Source organism: Haematobia irritans, chromosome 1, assembly GCF_050003625.1.
Source record: "Haematobia irritans isolate KBUSLIRL chromosome 1, ASM5000362v1, whole genome shotgun sequence".
NCBI classification, from domain to species: Eukaryota; Metazoa; Arthropoda; class Insecta; order Diptera; family Muscidae; genus Haematobia; species Haematobia irritans.
Genome location: NC_134397.1, coordinates 138,562,302 through 138,584,950, shown reverse-complemented (window position 1 = coordinate 138,584,950; position 22,649 = coordinate 138,562,302). Strand labels below are relative to the sequence as shown.

The window sequence follows — 22,649 nt, the reverse complement described above, 5'->3', positions numbered from 1 at the left end:
AGTGTTAGCAGCTAGTTAGTCATATGTGTTATTCGAGTGTTTATTATTTGCCTACTTTTAGGCATCAATTTGTTGCTTTCAGTTGCTGCTTACGTCGTCGTCGTTGTTGTTGTTGTTCTTGCTTTCTTTTAAGCCAGCTAGAGGAGGCCTCTTGCAAGAGGACGACGCATCATTAAAATAATTCGAGTACAAGAAGAACAGTTAAATCGCGCAGCGACAATAAAATCGGAACAAATGAAGAACTCACTCACTCACTGGCTAGTTCGTTTATTCCGCTCACCACTCACAATCACAAGCTGAACTTAAGCTTTGAAACTCTTGGAATAATATTCACTTACTATTAAAGCGTTCAAGCGAGAGGGTCGTTGTTGCTTTTGCTGCGCTCTAGCCCTCTTAATCTCAGCCAACAACAAAAAGAATAATTGGAGTAAAAAAAAAAACAAAATATTCTTGGGAAAAAAGAACAACAATTTTACAAAAACATATAAAGAAGGTGAAAGTAAATCGAAAAGTGATTTTGGTTTAGCCTAGGCAAGGACTTAATGGACGGGACTGTAAAACGAAAGAAAACCCGAAGGATTACTATAAAAAAGAACAAATAATCAAGTGGAAAAGAAAGAGTTAAGTGAGTTTAATAAAATAAAAAAAATATTATAGAAAAATTACAAGACCCCAAAATAGAAAATATAAAAGTTTACAATTGGGAAAAGTAAGAACAGTGAATAAACTTAAGTGAACAAAATGCAGCCCCTAAAGCGTTTTACACAATGTGGCAGTTTGACAATGCTTTTTGGAGTTTTCATCATCTTATTTGGTGTTAGTTCAACAGCTTTAACCACATTTGGCAAGTCCAATCTTCCTCCACCACCTACACCAGGACCCATAAGTAAGTATACCTTTGGATTACTTTTCCCCGTTTAGAAACATTTCTTCTAGGAATTAGGCGTTGTTTAGCCATGACTTGCATTTGAAGATTTATTTGCAAATTAATATTAGTTACTCCCACCCACAATGAAAACCCACAATCCACAAAATATAATTCAAATGTTATGGGGTTAAGTTGAGAGAACATTTTCCTTTGTTTTATAGAACAGTGTATTTTCAATGTTATAATTATTCAAATTCGCGATACAAATGATCTTGAAAAATAAATCATGTACACCCTCAATGAAGAAAAATCGCCTCTGTAATATAGCCTCCTAAATATATTCTGTTATATATTTTCAAAATTTGTTTAAAATTGTTTGTACTGTGCAAATATAAAATAGAAAAAAATATTTTCTTAATCCAATAAAAAATAAATGTCAATTAAAATTTTTTTTAATTTTGATTAATTGATTATTTTTATATTTTTAATTAAAACATTAATTATCCTAATTAATATTTTAATTAAATAAAAAATATTTCTTAGTCAAAAAATAAAAAAAAAATCGTTAACGCATCATCATGGTATCTCCAGTCATGTCCATCTGTTCCATTAACCAAATTACCTCAGAAACCGCAATTTTCAAAAATTAGAAAATAATAAAATAAGGGTAAAACAAATTCTTTGTTTTATTTAATATTCCGCCTGTCGTCTGCCCCGGTCGATTCAAATGGGAATGAGAGACATTTCCAAGAATCTTCAATGATCCGGAAACAAAACTCCGACGGAGAACATACATGATTTATCGGCAGATACATATAAGTTGGGCTAGTGGAAAATTTAAGTCGTTTTAACAAGTTTTTCGACTAAGCAGTGACGATTTTATAAGGAAATGGGATATACAGTGAACAAAAAACAATATATAAGACTGTAAATTCGGCCACGCCGAATCTTATGTACCCTCCACCATGTATTGCTTAGTATGTTCTACTAAATACTTGGGTAGTTCGATGGAAAGGTATCTGAAATCTTCTTAACATTATCTTCTAAATTGTAATTTATTCCACATGAAGACTTTATTATATAGAAAAGGCAGATTAAATTCCTATATAAGCTAATTTAGTTCTTGATCGGTTTATATAGAGGAATATAAAAATAATTATGAACCGATATGAACCATTTTTTGCACGGCAATTAGGGAGCCGAATTTAAAAGGGATCAGATGAAACCAAATCTGGGGATCGCTTTATATGTAGGATATATATAATTATATTAGGGACCGTTGTTACCATATGTAGATATCACGTACTAATTTCCACCGGATCGGATGAAATTTGCTTGTCCAGGAGGCTCAAGAAGTAAAGTCTGGGGATCGGTTTATATGGGGGCTTTATATACCCAGCAAAAAAATTGGAAGTGGTTCCACAAACATTTCTTTTAAAGCACATCTCGGAATTCCCCATGAATTTTTTTCCACTTCCGATGCAGTCCTTTGGACAAATCCACAAACATTTCTTTTAAAGCACATCACGGGATCCCCCATCGATTTTTCCACTTCCGATGCAGGCAAAAGAATAGAAAATCAATAAAAAGTAAAAAAAAAATCTTCCAAGCTGGGATTTGAACATGTGCCCTTTGACTTTTTCACTTCCATGGAAGTTCTTTTGAGAAGGTTTTGAAAATTACGATAATTTTTAATTTTTTGTTGATTTTTAATGGAAAAAATATATGTCAAAAATAACAAAATAAAAACGATGTAAACATAAAAAATAACTTGTTAGAAAAATATTTAATAAAAAAAATTGCCGCTGGTGAGATTTGAACCAGCGTTCTTTATATTTTCATTCATAACAATACATAACATCTCTATTTTCGTTAACTTAGTCAACCATATCCTTCGACCTGAAAACAAATTCGAAAAGATTTGAACTCTTTTAAAAAGTAGGGTCAGGGGAAGTCTGGCACAAAAACTGAAGTACTGATTAATCACTCTATGGTTTCCACACACGTGTCCCGTACATTTCAAAAAAATCGGACTACTTGCTTTTTCGACAATCTTCTACTTTCTATTTGCAAAAAATCGGTCAAAAGGAACCCACCCTCTTTCGCTCCACCACGACCAGATATCGTAAATTCACGTACAATATATCCATTTCACAAACTACCCAACTTCACTATTCTCCTTCCCCAAGCAGACATCGAAAAATCATATACCCTGTATAAATTTAATCATCTTCTCCCAATTTCAAGTAAATCGGAGGAGGTTAGATTTTGCCTTATTTTTTTTAAGGGGCGTCGCTTTCGCTGCAAATTGCAAGAAAATCTGTAAACTTTCCTTCAAGTTTCATAGTGTGGGGCAAGGGGAAGGTTCCCGTCCAGATACCCAAAAATCAAGTACACCATATTGATTTCATAACCTTCCCCTACGGTATTTGTAAATTTCAAGTAAATTTGAGAATTGTAGTTTTTTCAGTTTTAGAGGAGGTCTTCCTCCCCTTTCAAATATCAAAAAATCATATAGCGTATATAGTGTAGATGTCCCAGAAAATCTCATGCAAATTAAAAGCCCAATTTTTAAATAGCAGATATCCATTATAACAATATAACCTACCCATTCAGGGAATGTTCTTAGTTCTCCGTAAAATTTCAGTAAGTCGACAAATTTTACTGTACTTAAAAAAAAAAACAAGTATATACGGCCGTAAGTTCGGCCAGGCTGAAGCTTCTACTGAAGCCGATGGCAAGGTATCTTAAAACTTCCTAACACCGTTATATATACCACATAGTCCATACGTGGTATATATTAAACTAAAAAAGGCTGATTAAATACGTATGTAATTAAGTTTAAAGTTGCTATAGAAATAAAATTTTGACAACATTTTCTACAGAAGTAAAATTTTGACAAAATTTTCTATAGAAATAAAGTTTGGAAAAAATTTTCTATAGAAATAAAATTTTGACAAAATTTTCTATAGAAATAAAATTTTGTCAAAATTTTCTATAGAAATAAAATTTTGACAAAATTTTCTATAGAAATAAAATTTTAACAAAATTTTCTATAGAAATACATTTTGACAATGTTTTCTATAAAAATAAACTTTTGGTAGATTATTTTTGGCTCGAGTGGCATCCATGAATATGAACCGATATGGACCAATTTTTATGTGATTGGGGATCGGCTATATATAACTATAGACCGATATGGACCAATTTTGGCATGGTTATTAGCGGCCTTAAACTAACACCACGTAGCAAATTTCAACCGAATCGGATGAATTTTGCTTCTCCAAGAGGCTCCGGAGAACAAATCTGGGGATCGATTTATATGGGGGCTATATATAACTATGGACCGATGTGGACCAATTTTTGTATGGTTGTTAGAGACCATATACTAACACCAAATTTCAGCCGGATCGGATGAAATTTGCTTCTTTTAGAGCAATCGCAAGCCAAATTTGGGGGTCCTTTTATATGGGGGCTGCACGTAAAAGTTTACCGATGTGGACCAATTTTTGTATGGTTGTTAGAGACCATATACTAACACCAAATTTCAGCCGGATCGGATGAAATTTGCATCTCTTAGAGCATTCGCAAGCCAAATTTGGGGGTCCGTTTATATGGGGGCTATACGTAATAGTGGACCAATATGGCCCATTTGCAACACCATCCGACCTACATCAATAACAACTACTTGAGCCAAGTTTCAAGTCGATAGCTTGTTTCGGTCGGAAGTTAGCGTGATTTCAACAGACGGACGGACGGACGGACATGCTCAGATCGACTCAGAATTTCACCACGACCCAGAATATATATACTTTATGGGGTCTTAGAGCAATATTTCCATGTGTTACAAACGGAATGACAAAGTTAATATACCCCCATCCTATGGTGGAGGGTATAAAAAAATCGAACAAAGGGGAGGTCCCCCTCATCGACCAATTATCGAAAAATAAAGTAGCTGTTCTTTGCCTAGACGCCCCCTTCAACCTGTCCGGAAAATTTCAAGCAAATCAGATAATTTTGTTCCCATTTTCAAAAAGTCGGGCACCTCAGATATCAAAAAATGAGCAACTGCGATGAATTCAAAATATAAAATTTTTTAATGTGCGTTGTATGTAAAAAAAGATTTTCCCTCTTTTCCGTTGAAACTTTTCTTGAATTTTCATTGCTATAAACTTCACAGAGTCCGAGACCTTTCCAACGAATGCAAAATCGTGGAAAACGGTTCTTGCGTTCTGGAGTTGCATCAGAGATGGCGCTGTATATAAAACTGATTAATTTCCCGCTTTTCCGTTGAAATAAACCTTACGTAGCCCGAGACCTTTCCAACGAATGCAAAACCGTGGAAATAGATTCGTGCGTTCTGAAGTTATTGCGTCAGGAAGGAAAACCCGACTTATTTTTATATATTAGATTATAACTTAAATTAAAGCTCGGAATTCAAGTTTTAATTTAAGGTATAATATTTATATACTTACTCCATACCGTTTCAGCGTTGGCAGATGAAGGATTTTACAACAAAGCGGAATTACGTTTAACTAAAAAAATGTATACAAAATCGTCAAGTAGTCTAGTCAAAGATTATTTTATGCTACTTACGCCCATTTTCATGAAGCTCCGTTAGTGCTCCGTTAACTAACGAACTTTTAAACCGTTTTATGGGCATAGCTGCCATCTTGCGTTTATATTCCATATGTCAGTTAGGAACTTAACTGCCGGAAATTTTTCAGCTAAAGTTAACCGGAGAGAAGATATTTGGAATTTACTTTCAGTTAAAGCTGAACACTAAAAAGTGTTGTAAGTATTCAGTTGGTTTTCATCTTTTGTATCTCTCCACAAATAATTCGACTTCCGGAAGAAACATATTACGAAGTAGATGGAAATTTCATTGAAATACAAAAAATTAATTGATGGTCAAACCCCGGTTTTCGCGTTTAATCGAAAATACAAATTTTTTCACTATACGATTTCGATTTGCATAATTGAATCCGGTTAACCGGTATTGGGTTCGGACTCCCTACTGCCCCCTCTATGTGAATGTTGACCGGTCGAAATTTTATTTGTGAAACTTCTTACACGTATTATACACTGCAAATATTTTTAATATATTGTCTATTTAGTCTATTAAAGACTCTAAAAATTTGCAAGAACAAATCATTTATTTATACCCCATCAAAAAATACTTCAGCAGTAATGGATTAGATGCGCCTTTTGGGATACAATAAAATATGCAGTGCATCTACTCTGCATGTATCGGTGGCAATAACATAAACGAGTAATCAAATTCCCAGCAAAAAAATTTGGAAGTTCTTCTCTAGGCACAACTTTAAAAGAACTTCCAAAAATGCTCTCCCACAGATGTTCTTTATTTTAACTGCACATGTTCATTTGAGTCAATTTCTTTATAACTTGTTTTTTTCATATTTTTAATGGGAAATTAATTTTTTTGTGTGTTTCAAATAGGTTAAAACAGATGAAGAATTAACAAAATAGTGCAAATTATTTAAATTTAGCCGAAATAAATGCTAAATCCTTTGTAGAAAAATTTCGAATTTTTGAAAATATTTGCTCACAGAAGTTCCAGCCAGACAAGCGTTATAATGCATTAAAAATCATAAAAAATTTTAAAAATTATTTATTTGTCAAAATATCACAAAATTTCTTAAATCACATCCATAACACTAAATTCGACTCACACCTTAAGAATTGATGGAAATTCAGTGCAGCGGCTGTTGAAATGGTGGACATCCGTCCTATGACAAGCCCATGTTAAATTCATCGCTTCTGCGTCAATTTGGCACCACTTCCGGATCCAAAAAGAACATTTTCACTACTTTTTTGGCGACGCTTTTTGCTGGGTTAGTTTACGATCATTCGTTGACGTTATTGCATCCAACGCATGCATTATACCATAGATGCAGGAAAAGCAGTACAGTCCAGATTTTACATCACTTCTGAGCGATATTGCTATTGAAATGATCAATTATATCCCCGCTGTGTAGAAGCTGCCTTAAGTCGGGGCAATGCCCACAAAAATCTGCGCTGATTCGTCTGTTTTGTAAGCATTTGGTACTGCCTCTCTCCCTTACAATCCTGCTGAAATAGTGCTCCATTTTTTGCTGGCTACATTCGATGGTGTAGTTACAATTGTTCTACTACATCGTATTCCTACAATGCAAATATTGATAATTTTAATGAAGACAGCTATTAGAAACATATCGTTAGAATACCATCAAACACCATTTCATCGATAACAAATAAGGCAGCCTATTACAATGGTATATATGGCTATAAAAAATCACAGACACAATAAATTGACAGTTGATGTGATAATTTCCATGCTAAGGTGGGATTGGTATGCACACCCTCAGTTTAAGACAAATTATTCGCAGTAAACAAATTGACAGCAAGTAATAATCTAATAGAACTAAATCACAGAACTTCGATTTGTACACGCATGAAACATTTTATATGCCAACGAACCAAGTTATGGCGGGTGGCAAACTTCATAAATAGCAAATAAATATTTGCAATAGGAAATAGACAGTTTTTAGAAGGGGAATTTTTTTATAAGCATAGACTTCATTCGTTTTTCTATTCAAAATAAATTATCACAAAAACTTTGACACATTGAAACATTTTTCATATGAATGTTTAGTAAAAGTTAGATTTTTTCCTATTTGTTCTACTATTATTTGTGTAATCATTAGGCTCGAAAATTTCACAACATTTGATTCACATTGTCTACAGACTTTTCATAGAAAACAAGTATATACAGTAGTAAGTTCGGCCGGGCCGAATCTTAAATACCCACCACCATGAATGAAATATAATAGCTTCCTTTGAAAATTTCAGGGGGGTTTGATGACAGATATTTTCCCAAGCAGATCAGTTCAACCAGTACGCTTCCCACAGATAAATGTAAAGATTTTACCTAAGAAGACTAGATCAGATTCTGAATTTATAAGACCCATTTTTTGTTTGAGTTTTAGAGGAATCATAAACATCTCTTGTAAGTGCGAGAAAATGATGAAATATGTTAACGCCTTGATTTGAAATATAAAATCTGTGAATTTTCATCCCAAATATTTAAATGACTACGAGAAGTAAAATCTGGAAATTTTGCATTCAGTTTCAAGCAATTTTCATGATCAGTGCGCCTTCTATACCCTTAATAAGTGAAATCGGTCTATATGGAAGCCTTACCTAATGGACCGATAAAATTAAATCAAATACACTTTGTTATGGGTGTAAAATGCCAGTATATTTTCAATTTGTGGCAAATCGGATAAAAAGTACAATTTTTAGAAACCCTAGGAGTTAAATCGGGAGTTCGGTGTAATGGGGGATATACCAAAACATGGAAGGATACACACAGTATTCAGCACATTTCAATGTAGTTATATAATCTAGACCCCAAATCGGTGGGCCGGTTTATAAGGGGGCTATATCAAAAACTGTACCGATACTCAATATATTCGGCACACCCCTTTATGGTCCTAGAATACCTCTAGATTTCCAATTTCAGGCAAATTGCATAAAAACTACGGATTCTAGAAGCCCAAGAAGTAAATTCAGGAGAAGGGTCTATATGGGGGATATATCAAAACATGGACCGGTACTCACCATTTTCGGCACACCTCTTTAAGGTCCTAGAATACCTCCAGATTTCCGATTTGAGGAAAATTGGGTAAAAATTACGGATTCTAGAAGACCAAGAAGTAAAATCGGGAGATCGGTCTATATGGTGGCTATATCAAAACATGGAGCGGTACTCACCATTTTCGGTACACTTTTTGATGGTCCTAAAATACCTCAGATTTCCAATTTCAGGCAAATCGGATAAAAACTACAGTTTTTATAAGCCCAAGACCCCAAATCGGGAGGTCGGTTTATATGGGGATTATATCAAAACTTGGACCTATATAGCCCATCTTCGAACTTGACCTACCTGCAAACAAAAGACGAATCTGTGCCAATTTCAGGACGATAGCTCCTTTATTGAAGACTGTAGCGTGATTACAACAAACAGACGATCAGACGGACATGCTTATATCGTCTTAGAATTTCTCCCTGAACAAGAATACAGTTCGGAAACTTCTTAGCCTAGCACAAAAAGCGCGGTATAAACAGAAAAAAGTTAAGTGTTTGTGTTCTCTGTTATGAACACATGTTACATTTTGTTTTGATCTGGCAACTCCTTCATATAGAAACAGATGTTCAAAAAAGACGCATCCGCAATTTTTTTACAATGGAAAAATTAGAAATGCGTGCTGTCATTAAATATTAAAAAAGGTTTATCGGGACAAGAAATTCATAATGATATGGTGAATGTGTTAGGTGAAAGTGTTCCTTCATATGCAACAGTAAAAAATTGGTTTGCTTAATTTAAACGTGGTCATACAAGCATTGAAGATGAACCACGTAGTGGACGTCCAAAAACAGCAACAACAAAAGAAATTGTAGCCAAAGTGCATGATATGGTATTAAATGATCGAAGAATAAAAGTGCCTGAAATTGCTAATATCATGGGCATCTCAAATGATCGAGTCCATTTAATTTTGCATGAAGAACTACAGATGAAAAAGCTTTCTGCAAGATGGCTGCCGCATTTGTTAAAAGTCGATCAAAAACGCATAAGAATGAACATTTCTCAAGCTTGTTTGGATCGTTTAAAGCGAAATAAAATGGATTTTAAACGTCGTTTCATAACTGTTGATGAGACATGGATCCACCATTATACTCCAGAGACAAAAAAACAATCCAAACAATGGACTGAAGCTGGAGGAAGTGCCCCAAAGAAGGCAAAAACAATTCAATCGGCTGGTAAGGTTATGGCAACGGGTTTTTGCGACTTTAAAGGTATTTTATTGATTGACTATCTGCAAAAGGGTATAACAATAAATTCAGAGTACTATTGCAACCTTTTATTTTCTAATAGGAGATTGAGATTTTCTAATAGGATACTAAAAACTATTACGGAAAAAGATTTAATTCTGCGATTAGTTCTAATAGTTGATGAAATGAGATAAAGAAATTTGGTCCCAACAATTCTGATTTGAATACTCCATGAACTGGAGATCTCAATCGATTTAATCACAACCCAACAAAAAAGCGCAGCGTCCGGAAGTAGTGCAAAATTGGAACAGAAGCGATGAATTTAACATGGGCTTGTCATAGGTTGGATATCCACCATTTTGGACAGCCGCTGCACTGAATTTGCAATCACTTCTTAAGGTGTGATTCGAATTCAGTGTTTTGGATGTGAATTAAAAATTCTAATATTTTTCCAAATAAATAATTTTTAAAGTTTTTTAAATTTTTTTAGATTGGATTTTGCATTTTTTCAACAAAATTTAAAACCACTTTGTAGATCTAAATTTTCGATACCATATCACATCCGTCAAATGTGTTGGGGGCTATATATAAAGGTTTGTCACAAATACATACATTTAAAAATCACTCGATCTGGACAGAATTTGATAGACCTCTACAAAATCTATAGACTCAAAATTTAAGTCGGCTAACGCACTAGAGTGGAACACAATGTTAGTAAAAAATATGGGAAACATTTAAATCTGATGCAATTTTAAGGAAACTTCGCAACTTATTTATGATTTATCGCTCGATATATATGTATTAGACATTTAGGAAAATTAGAGTAATTTTTACAACTTTTTGACTAAGCAGTGGCGATTTTATAAGGAAAATGTTGGTATTTTGACCATTTTTGTCGAAATCAGAAAAACATATATATGGGAGCTATATCTAAATCTGAACCGATTTCAACCAAATTTGGCACGCATAGCTGCAATGCTAATTCTACTCCCTGTGCAAAATTTCAACAAAATCGGAGTTAAAAATTGGCCTCTGTGGTCATATGGGTGTAAATCGGGCGAAAGCTATATATGGGAGATATATCTAAATCTGAACCGATTTCAACCAAATTTGGCACGCATAGCTACAATGATAATTCTACTTCCTGTGCAAAACTTCAATGAAATCGGAGTAAAAGATTGGCCACTGTGGTCATATGAGTGTAAATCGGGCGAACGATATATATGGGAGCTATATCTAAATCTGAACCGATTTCAATAAAATTTGGCACACTTGACTACACTACTAATTGTACTCCTAGTGCAAAATTTTAACCAAATTGGGGTAAAACTCTGGCTTCTGGGACCGCATTAGTCCAAATCGGGGGAAAGATATATATGGGAGCTATATCTAAATCTGAACCGATTTCAATCAAATTTATGAAACATTGGTAGAATATCAATTCTACTCTTTATGCAAAATTTCACGATAATCGGTAGTAAACTTTGGCCTCTGTGGTCATATGATTCTAAATCGGACGAAAAATATATATGGGAGCTATATCTAAATCTGAACCGATTTAGCTGATATTTTGCAAGTTTTTCGAGACTCATAAAATATTTGGATGTATTGAATTTGAATAACATCGGTTGATAAACACGCCAATTATGACCAGATCGGGGATAAATATATATGGCAGCTATATCTAAATCTGAACCGATGTTTTCCAAAATCAATAGCGATTGTCTTTGTCCCAAAAAACGTCACTGTGCCAAATTTGAGGACGATCGGACTTAAACTGCGACCTGTACTTTGCGCACAAAAATACATGAACAGACAGACAGACAGACGGACATCGTTAAATCGACTCAGAATTTAATTCTAAGACGATCGGTATACTAAACGATGGGTCTCAGACTTTTCCTTCTTGGCGTTACATACAAATGCACAAACTTATTATACCTTGTACCACAGTAGTGGTGAAGGGTATAAATATGGGAAACATTTAAATCTGAAGCAATTTTAAGGAAACTTTGCAAAAGTTTATTTATGATTTATCGCTCCATATATATGTATTAGAAGTTTAGGAAAATTAGAGTCATTTTTACAACTTTGCGACTAAGCAGTGGCGATTTTACAAGGAAATTGTTGGTATTTTGACCATTTTTGTCGAAATCAGAAAAACATATATATGGGAGCTATATCTAAATCTGAACCGATTTCAACCAAATTTGGCACGCATAGCAACAATGCTAATTCTACTCTCTGTGCAAAATTTCAACTAAATCGGAGTTAAAAATTGGCCTCTGTGGCCATATGAGTGTAAATCGGGCGAAAGCTATATATGGGAGCTATATCTAAATCTGAACCGATTTGGCTGATATTTTGCAAGTTTTTCGACACTCATAAAATATTCGGATGTACGGAATTTGAGGAAGATCGGTTGATATACACGCCAATTATGACCAGATCGGTGAAAAATATATATGGCAGCTATATCTAAATCTGAACCGATTTTTTTCCAAAATCAATAGGGATCGTCTTTGAGCCGAAACAGGACCCTATACCAAATTTTAGGACAATCGGACTAAAACTGCGACCTGTACTTTGCGCACAAAAATACATGAACAGACAGACAGACGGACGGACAGACAGACAGACAGACGGACATCGTTAAATCGACTCAGAATTTAATTCTAAGACGATCGGTATACTAAACGATGGGTCTCAGACTTTTCCTTCTTGGCGTTACATACAAAAGCACAAACTTATTATACCCTGTACCACAGTAGTGGTGAAGGGTATAAAAAGCGAGTTAAACAAATTTAAATTAAAAGAAATTCCTGTGTAATTGAAAAAGAACATCTTATGAAGTACATTTTTGGAAGTGCTTTTAAAGTTGTGCCTTTTAATTAATTGACATTAATTTTCCATTTTGCAGTGTCGTGTCCGATATTTCAGGCTTACTTAGCTATTCAGTCTATTGTGATACCACAGTAGTGAAATGGTCTAGCTAGTCATTTTCCCTAGAGGTCGTTAGCAAGTTCGCATTATCGTGTGATAGTAGTTTTTCTTTATTTACTTATTAATTAATTTAACACAGGGCTAGTCCCTGGTATATATGGATTAGTCCCAGTTCTGGTCAAAATGTATGGAAGGGATCGGTCCCTTTAGCATGGGTTTGTCATTGACAGGGTATATTTATACTTAAGGGCACTACACTGGGGCAGTGTAGTATGGCCACCTTATAGACAGGTGCTCATGAACCAGTATAGGAAACCCCCTTAATAACTTGTTTCATTTTGTTAGTGAGTATCACACCCAGAAAGAGGCAAGATAGACACATGGTGTCTTTGGCAATAATGCTCAAGGCCGCCCCTGGGTCGATCTAGCCATGACCGTCTGTACTTCCATCCATATATCTGGCTGTGGAAAATATTAACTTATGCTTGTGATTTTTTTTTCTAAAATTAACCTTCTTGTTGAGTTCATTGTTTTTTGAGTGTTCAAAAACACCCCAGCAAAAAGATTTGAAACTTGCTCTAAAGGCACAACTTTAAAAGCATTTCCAAAAATGTTCTCCAAAGATGTTCTTTATTTTAAGTTCACATACACAAAAAAAATCTGATTCTATCACGAAATTAATTGATGCAATTAATTTTTTTAATTGAAATGTCTTCAATCACAGAAATGAAAGTATCAATTAAAAATTGCTTGAAAGTCAATTAAAAAATTAATTGATCCAATTAAAAAATTAATTGATACCATTAATTTTTATACCCTCCACCATAGGATGGGGGGTATATTAACTTTGTCATTCTGTTTGTAACACATCGAAATATTGCTCTAAGACCCCATAAAGTATATATATTCTGGGTCGTGGTGAAATTCTGAGTCGATCTGAGCATGTCCGTCCGTCCGTCCGTCCGTCCAAGTTTTTCGTTGTTATTGATGTAGGTCGGATGGTATTGCAAATGGGCCATATCGGTCCACTTTTACGTATAGCTCCCATATAAACGGACCCCCAAATTTGGCTTGCGAGGCCTCTAAGAGAAGCAAATTTCATCCGATCCGGCTGAAATTTGGTACATGGTGTCAGTATATGGTCTCTAACAACCATGCAAAAATTGGTCGACATCGGTCCATAATTATATATAGCCCCCATATAAACCGATCCCCCGATTTGGCTTGCGGAGCCTCTAAGAGAAGCAAATTGCATCCGATCCGGCTGAAATTTGGTACATGGTGTTAGTATATGGTCTCTAACAACCATGCAAAAATTGGTTCACATCGGTCAATAATTATATATAGCCCCCATATAAACCGATCCCCCGATTTAGCTTGCGGAGCCTCTAAGAGAAGCAAATTTCATCCGACCCGGCTGAAATTTGGTACATGGTGTTAGTATATGGTCTCTAACAACCATGCAAAAATTGGTCCATATCGGTCAATAATTATATATAGCCCCCATATAAACCGATCACCAGATTTGACCTCCGGAGCCTCTTGGAATACCAAAATTCATCTGATTCAGTTGAAATTTGGTACGTGATGTTAATATATGGCGTCAAACACCCATGCAAAAATTGGTCGATATCGGTCCGTAATTATATATATGCCTCATATAAACCGATCTCCAGATTTGACCTCCGGAGCACCTTGGAAGAGCAAAATTCTTCCCATTCGGTTGAAATTTGGTACGTGATGTAAGTATAGGGTATCCAACAACCATGTAGGAATTGATTCCTATCAGTCCATAATAATATATAGCTCCCATATAACCGATCCACAGATTTGACCTCCGGTGCCTTTTGGAGAAGCAAAATTCATCCGATCTGGTTGAAATTTGTTACGTGGTGGTAGTATATTATATTTAACAACCATGTGAGTTGAAATTTGTGGATGACAGTCTTTCGTAGAAGTTTGTACGCAATCCATGGTGGAGGGTACATAAGACTCGGCCTGGCCGAACTTACGGCCGTATATACTTGTTATGATTGACTTTTTTCAATTAAAAAATTTGAATCAATTAAATTTTTAATTGAATATATTTTAAAACTCAATTAAGACTTTAATTGGAAAAATTGTCGTGAAATAATTTTCTGTGCTGGAGGTTCTTTCAATGCAATTTTTTATAACTCGCTTTTTTCATATTTTTAATGGGTCATTTTAACTTTCTTTGCTTTAAGTAGGTTAAAAACAGAGTATAATATGGTACAAATTATTTAAGGTTGGTCGAATTGTTGAAAATATTTGAGCTCAAATCAAAAATCATAAAAACTTATCAAAATTATTTGTTTGACATAATATCACAAAATTTTTTCCAAAAAAACTGAATTCGGACCACTCCTTAAGAAGTGAAGGAAATTCAGTGCAACATCCATCCAAAAAGATGAAAAAAGAATATTTTCACTACTTTTGACGTGGCTCTTTTTTGCTGGGATCTATACAAGGAATTCCCAAAGCTTTTTAGAAATTTTCCGATGTAAAATTTAATCAAATACAAAAACCCCAATACATTTACTAGTTTGTTTTCCACTCCATTATCAGCAATAAATTCGCTTGAATATATAATACCATGAAATTGCAATATAAAACAGATGCCAAAACAGAAAATGTATATATATACATTTCTGCATACATTGTTTGTATACAAATTAGAATAAACAAAAGATTCTGTGCATTAAATTAAGCATTAATTGCTGATAATGGATTGTGAAATAAAAAAAGTATAAAGTACCCATAAACAAGTATGTTATATACGGCCGTAAGTTCGGCTAGGCCAAAATCTTATGTACCCTCCACTGGATTGCGTAGAAACTTCTACTAAAGACTGTCGTCCACAATCGAATTACTTGGGTTGCGGCACTTGCCGATAGCAAGGTATCTTAAAACTTCTTACCACCGTCTTCTAAGTTGTAAGTTAGTATACACGAGGTACATAGTCTCACACAAGTTTACATACGGTTTAAGATATTGTATTTTCTTTAATTAATAAAATATAATAAAATATGCATATATATGCTTTAGATTTTGTAAATTAATTTGAAAAACAAAGTATTTGTCAATTTTCAAGAAGATTTTTGTAGTCTGGATTATAAACAACAACAAGAAACATGTTTAGTTATGAGGCAAAACCTCAAGGGTATGTAAACTTATGTGAGACTGTGTATATATTAAACAAAAAAATGCCGATTAATTACGTATATAATTCAGTTTGACAACATTTTCTATAGAAATAAAATTTTTACAAAATTTTTTATTCAAATAAAATCTTGGTATATTATTTTTGGCTCGAGTGGCAACCACGATTTTGAACCGATATGGACCAATTTTTGTGTGATTGGGGAGCGGATAAATATAATTATAGACCGACATGGACCAATTTTAGCATGGTTGTTAGCGGCCATATACTGGCGCAATGCACCAAATTTCAACCGGATCGGATAAATTTTGCTCCTCCAAGAGGTTCCGGAGGCCAAATCTGGGGACCGATTTATATGGAGGCTATATATAATTATGGACCGATATGAACCAATTTTTGAATGGTTGTTAGAGACCGTATACTAACATCACGTAACAAATTTCAACCGGATCGGATGAATTTTGCTCCTCCACAATGCTCCGGAGGTCAAATGTGGGGATCGGTTTATATGGAGGCTATACGTAAAAGTGGTCCAATATGGCCCAATTGCAATACCATCCGACTTACATCAATAGCAATTACTTATGCCAAGTTTCAAGTCGATAGCTTGTTTCGTTCGGAAGTTAACGTGATTTCAACTGACGGACGGATAGACGGACGGACGGACATGCTTAGATCTTATATCTTATAGATCTTACTGTTTAATTTTTCACTGTTTCCCAATGTTTTCATTTTACTGTCACAACTCTAAAAAGAGTACACTGAAAAAATATTGTCGTGAGGCCAAAGATTTCATGTCCTTAAAATAAGAATACAAATTTTGCTTAGCTTAGAAGACGCATTTCTCTAATATAAAGTTTTTTCCATGTTCAAAAGTCGATAAACTTTTCCATAAAGTCGTGTTGTCCTTATAATTAAGTGATTTGACTTGAAAATGGGTATCATAACATGAAAAAAAATTTTGAACTAAGGTCAACTTGACTTTAATAATTAAAAACAAAATCTTTAAAACTAATGAAATTGTCTTTAAATTTGTTGCATTTTTGCATTTTGCAAAAATCGTTAAAAATAGGACATGTTTTTCAACACTTTATTTTAAAGACGTTTTTACTTGAAACTTAGCACAATTTCTACTGTCTTGTTTTTAACGGACTTTTTATAGCAAATGAAAAGGTTGAAAAAGCGAAAAAATAAAATGTGCTTCATAGAGTCAAATACACAAAACCCACATTTAAAAGAGAATTGTGTCTTAAAAGTATCCTTACTTGAATTCTCGGCTTCATTGGCTCGGAATAAATACCAAAATTTAATTTAAAATAGAGACACAATCTTTGGAACCGGGCATGCTATTTTTCAGTGTATACACCCTCAAAAAAAAAAATCGCTTCTTTAACATATGTTCCAAACATATTTTGCAGGAAGCACATATATTATTGGATACTGCCGAAATATTAATATGTTTGTTTTATGTGGACATATTATATGTTTGGAAGCATTTTGAGCCCAAAAATATTATATGCTTGGAAGAATTTTCCCCAAAGAAGATTGTGATCATTCCCTCACATAATTTTCACTTCCACCAAATTTTTAGTTCTTGGCAACTTTTTCTGTAATACATTTTTTTTTAATTTTACCTTTCGCCTGGGCGGAGAATCGAACCGAGGCCCATACAGTTTGTAAGCCAACACACTATCCACTGGGCTATGTAGTATTTATAGTCACCAGTAGACAATTATCGTTACAAGTTACATTTATATAGCATACTTTGCAGCGCCCACGAGCCCATGCAAACATAACATTATTTAAAAGAAACATACATTTGTTGGCCACGTGGAGCAGTGGTTAGCATGCCTGCCTTGCATGCAAAGGGTCGTGGGTTCAATTCCTGCTCCGACCGAACCAATTTTTTTTTGCAATTTAGACATTTATACTATATTAAATTTTTATAATGAAACTTCGAAATGTGGGTTATTAAAAATTTACAGTCCCCACATACATAAAATTCTCCTCTCAAGGCGAAAACACATGCTGTTTTTTTTTCAAATCTCTATGCTCTTGGTTCCGAATGTCTATTCTCTTTACTCCGAATACTCATTCTAATATTCAAATTAAATAATATTTAGACTTAAGCATATACAATTTTTGGCCTTATCATAAAGCAGTTTTCCGAAACAACATACAACCATTTCACAGAAATTGTAAACATATATATGTTTGCTCGAAATTTATAAATTTATATATGTTTACATTCACACATATTATTTTTATGAAACATTCATACCCCAAACATAATATATTTTAACATATTAACATATGTGTCCCAAACATTTAGTGTTAGTTTAGGAACATTACATGTTGGCACTTAAATATATTGTGTTTAAAAATTGTGCCCGAAACACATTTTGTTTATATCGGAACATATGAAAAACATATTTTTCTAACAGTGTAGTGTCCTTTCGTTAGTTTTTATGAAGATCCATTTAATTACCTTTGTTTGAATATTTTGACTTACTCGTCCTACACTCAAAAAAAAAGTGAACTCTCTATTTCACTAAAGTCAATTTAACTTTATTTAAGTTCATAGAAATATTATGTTTGGAGAAAGTTTTCTTTACTCTAATACTTTTTTGTGTACGTTAGTTAAATTAACTAAACCCGAGGGAAAAAATATACTCAACTGAAGCATAAAGATTAACTAAATTCGTGTCTTCCACAAAATAGTTCAGAATTTCTTTTAAATTTGTAATTTTACCAAAAATGCGTCCATCGTGAACTTTCGTATGTCACTAAAGACATTCTTACAATTTTGAACTCCAAGTTTTTTCTTCAAACTACAAAATTTTCTTTAACAAGTGAAAAAACTTAGTTATGTCTAATAAATTTTCTTGTATTTGTCGAAAAATATTTACTTATTTTTATGACATCGGCGTGATGCCAACGTTTGTAATACTGTTTAGTTAAAATTTTCTACAAATATTCAAAATTTTCTAAAATTAACCGAAAGTTTTCTTCCTGGTGGGTTCACTGTTTTTCAGTGTACGTTCCGATTTGTTTTGACGAAACAAAAAAAGTGACTGTAATGCGAAAATGATATACAAAACTCATGTTTTTTTTTAAATGTCTTTTCTCTTGGTTCCGAATGAATTTTCTCTCCGAATACTCATTTTAATCTTTTTACTTAAGCATATACAATTTTTGGCGAAGTCTTATATCACAACATATATATGTATACTCCAAATTTGTAAATGTATACTTGTTTATATTCACACATAGTATTTTTCCAATCTTTAATGAAATTTCCTTTGTGTAAATATATTTTTTAAGGCGCCAATTGGTTACTTTCATTATTTTACTTCCAGCATACACTTTATGTCTTTCTTTCTAAACACATATATGTTTATAGTCTATTTCTAAATTAATATATGTTTACATCCAAGCATATTATATTTACAAACATTTTATGTCCCAAACATGTTATGCTAGTTTATGAACATTATATGATTGCACTCAAAAATATTGTGTTTAAAATTTTGGGTTCCAAACATATAATTTTTACACCCAAACATATGAAAAACAGTCTTTTTCGTCCGTGTATAGTGGAGGGTATCAAAAATGTAAATTACCCTTTAAAATATGAAATTAGCGAGTTGTAGAAAATTGAATTAAAAGATGTTAATGAGTAGTTAAAATAAAGAACATCGTTGGGAGGACATTTTTGGAAGTGCCTTAGAAGTACTTCCAATTTTTTTGGAATTTGAAAATTGTTTGGTAATAAAAGTTTGAAATTTTCAAAGAAAAACCTCTAACAAAAGAACAACGTTTTCGATATACGTTTTCCAAACATTTTTTTGTTCTTTGCATATACGAATTACAACGCCTATATTTATATCAGTTTGTTATACCCTCCATCATAGGATGGGGGTATATTAACTTTGTCATTCCGTTTGTAACACATCGAAATATTGCTCTAAGACCCCATAAAGTATATATATTCTGGGTCGTGGTGAAATTCTGAGTCGATCTAAGCATGTCCGTCCGTCCGTCCGTCTGTTGAAATCACGCTAACTTCCGAACGAAACAAGCTATCGACTTGAAACTTGGCACAAGTTGTTGTTATCGATGTAGGTCGGATGGTATTGAAAATGGGCCATATCGGTCCACTTTTACGTATAGCCCCCATATAAAGGGACCCTCAGATTTGGCTTGTGGAGCCTCTAACAGAAGCATATTTCATCCGATCGGGCTGAAATTTGGTACATGGTGTTGGTATATGGTCTCTAACAACCATGCAAAAATTGGTCCACATCGGTCCATAATTATATATAGACCCCATATAAACTGATCTCCAGATTTGGCTTGCGGAGCCTCAAAGAGAAGAAAATTTCATCCGATCCGGCTGAAATTTGGTACATGACGTTGGTATATGGTCTCTAACAACCATGCAAAAATTGGTCCATATCGGTCCTTAATTATATATAGCCCCCATATAAACCGATCCTCAGATTTGGCTTGTGGAGCCTCTAACAGAAGCATATTTCATCCGATCCGGCTGAAATTTGGTACATGATGTTGGTATATGGTCTCTAACAACCATGCAAAAATTGGTCCACATCGGTCCATAATTATATATAGTCCCCGTATAAACTGATCTCCAGATTTGGCTTGCGAAGCCTCAAAGAGGAGCAAATTGCATCCGATCCGGCTGAAATTTGGTACATGGTATTGGCATATGGTCTCTAACAATCGTGCAAAAATTGGTCCACATAGGTTCATAATTATATATGGCGCCCATATACACCGATCCCCAGATTTGGGTTGCGGAGCCTTAAAGAGAAGCAAATTTCATCCGGATCTGCCTGAAATTTGGTACATGATATTGGTATATGGTCTCTAACAACCATGCAAAAATTGGTCCACATCGGTTCATAATTATATATAGCCCCCATATAAACCGATCCCCAGATTTGGCTTGCGAAGTCTCCAAGAGAAGCAAATTTCATCCAATCCGGTTGTAATTTGGAACATGGTGTTAGTATATGATCTTTAACAACCGTGCCAGAATTGGTCCATATCGGTCCATAATTATATATAGCCCCCATATAAAACATTCTCCAGATTTGACCTCCGGTGCCTCTTGGAGGAGCAAAATTCATACGATCCGGTTCAATTAGGCACGTGGTGTTAGTATATGGTCGCTAACAACCATACCAAAATTGGTCCAATCACACAAAATTGGTCCATAGAAAATTTTGTGAAAATTTTATTTCTATAGAAAATTTTATTTCTGTAGAAAATTTTGTCAAAATTTTATGTCTACTTTGTCAAACCGAATTATATACGTATTGGATCGATCTTTTTTGATTTAATATATACCACGTATGGACTTACATACAATTTAGAAGATGGTGTTAGGAGGTTTTAAGATACCTTGCCATCGGCAAGCGTTACCGCAACTTAAGTAATTCGATTGTGGATGGCAGTGTTTAGATGAAGTTTCTACGCAATCCATAATGGAGGGTACATAAGCGTCGGTCTGGCCGAACTTACGGCCGTATATACTTGTTTTCTACTCCATTATCAGCAATAAATTCAAGTGAATAAATAATACCATGGAATTGTAAAATATATAACAGATGCCCATACAGAGAGTGTATATACATCTCTTCATGAAGATAAAAATAAACAAACGAAGATTTAGCGAATTAAATTGGAATTAAACAGGGACTGGAAACGAATTAGGGAACTCATTAGAGACACAGAGTTCTTGCTATAAAAAAAGGATATGATGGAAAATAAATTGGAGTGGAAGTAAATTTTTACTCCGATATCAAAGTTTCACAACGATTTACATGAAATTTTGCTCAGGTAGCAGAACTAACATTCAGATTTAGATATAGCCCCCATATATATTTTACGCTCGATATGCACTTATATGGCAACAGAAGCCAGGAGATTTCTCTGGTTTGCTTAAATTTTGCACAAAGAGTATATTTGATAGTATTGTCAAGTGTGCCGAATTTGGTTGAAATCGGTTTAGAGTAAAAGTATAGCCTCCATATATCATAAACGTACACTTACAGAAATTCACTTTTTCATCAGAGTTAGTGCAAATCTTTGGCGAATTTTACTAAGCAAAATGTATTTTAGAGGACTTTTCTCTTATGATTACTAAAATTTATGGTTTTTGGGGAAAGGAACATTTATTCATATATTTTTTTTTTTGGGAATTAAAGATATGAGTTCAAACCTTTATAACTTTTGAACTGATTCAAATATCATTATGGTTTTTATTACTTTTTGCAGGAAAAATAGTTTTAAGAAATATTGCTGAATACACCAAATTCATATAAAAAATACCCAAAATCCCAGATTTGGCTTCATATATTAAAAAACGTGACCTTTGGTCATTTGCATATTTCTCAGCAGTTTACTAGTAGGGTGTTGAAACGTTTTACAGTTAATTAGTGGACACATGACTTTTTTTGAAAAAGCGATCGGCTTAGCAATCGCTTGCCGAATGACAATTTTTCAAAATATTCTTTTTTTCTTTTTTAAAATTTCGGGCTTTAATTAGAGATGAGGAATTGAAATATGGGGGTCAATTTATATGGGGGCTATATACAATTATGAACCCGTATTGAACAATTTTTGTGTGATTGGGGATCGATTTATGTTGGGACTATATATAATTACACTGAAAAAAAGCATACTCGGTTCCAAAGATTTTGTCTTTACTTTAAAAAATTTGGTATTGATTCCGAGCCAAAGAAGCGGAGAATACAAGTAAGGATACTTTTAAGACACAATTCTCTTTTAAATTTA

The 22,649-nt window shown here is 34.0% G+C and overlaps 1 protein-coding gene across 1 annotated transcript in view; it reads left to right on the top strand.

Annotated features, from left to right (window-relative positions):
- Nucleotides 1-282: 282 nt before the first annotated feature.
- sosie (oogenesis-related protein sosie) overlaps nt 283-22,649 on the top strand; it is a 48,855-nt gene continuing 26,488 nt past the window's right edge. The window contains exon 1 of the mRNA XM_075291748.1: nt 283-886. Coding sequence (XP_075147863.1) covers nt 742-886 — 145 coding nt within the window. The 5' untranslated portion in view covers nt 283-741. The remainder of the gene's footprint in view (nt 887-22,649) is intronic.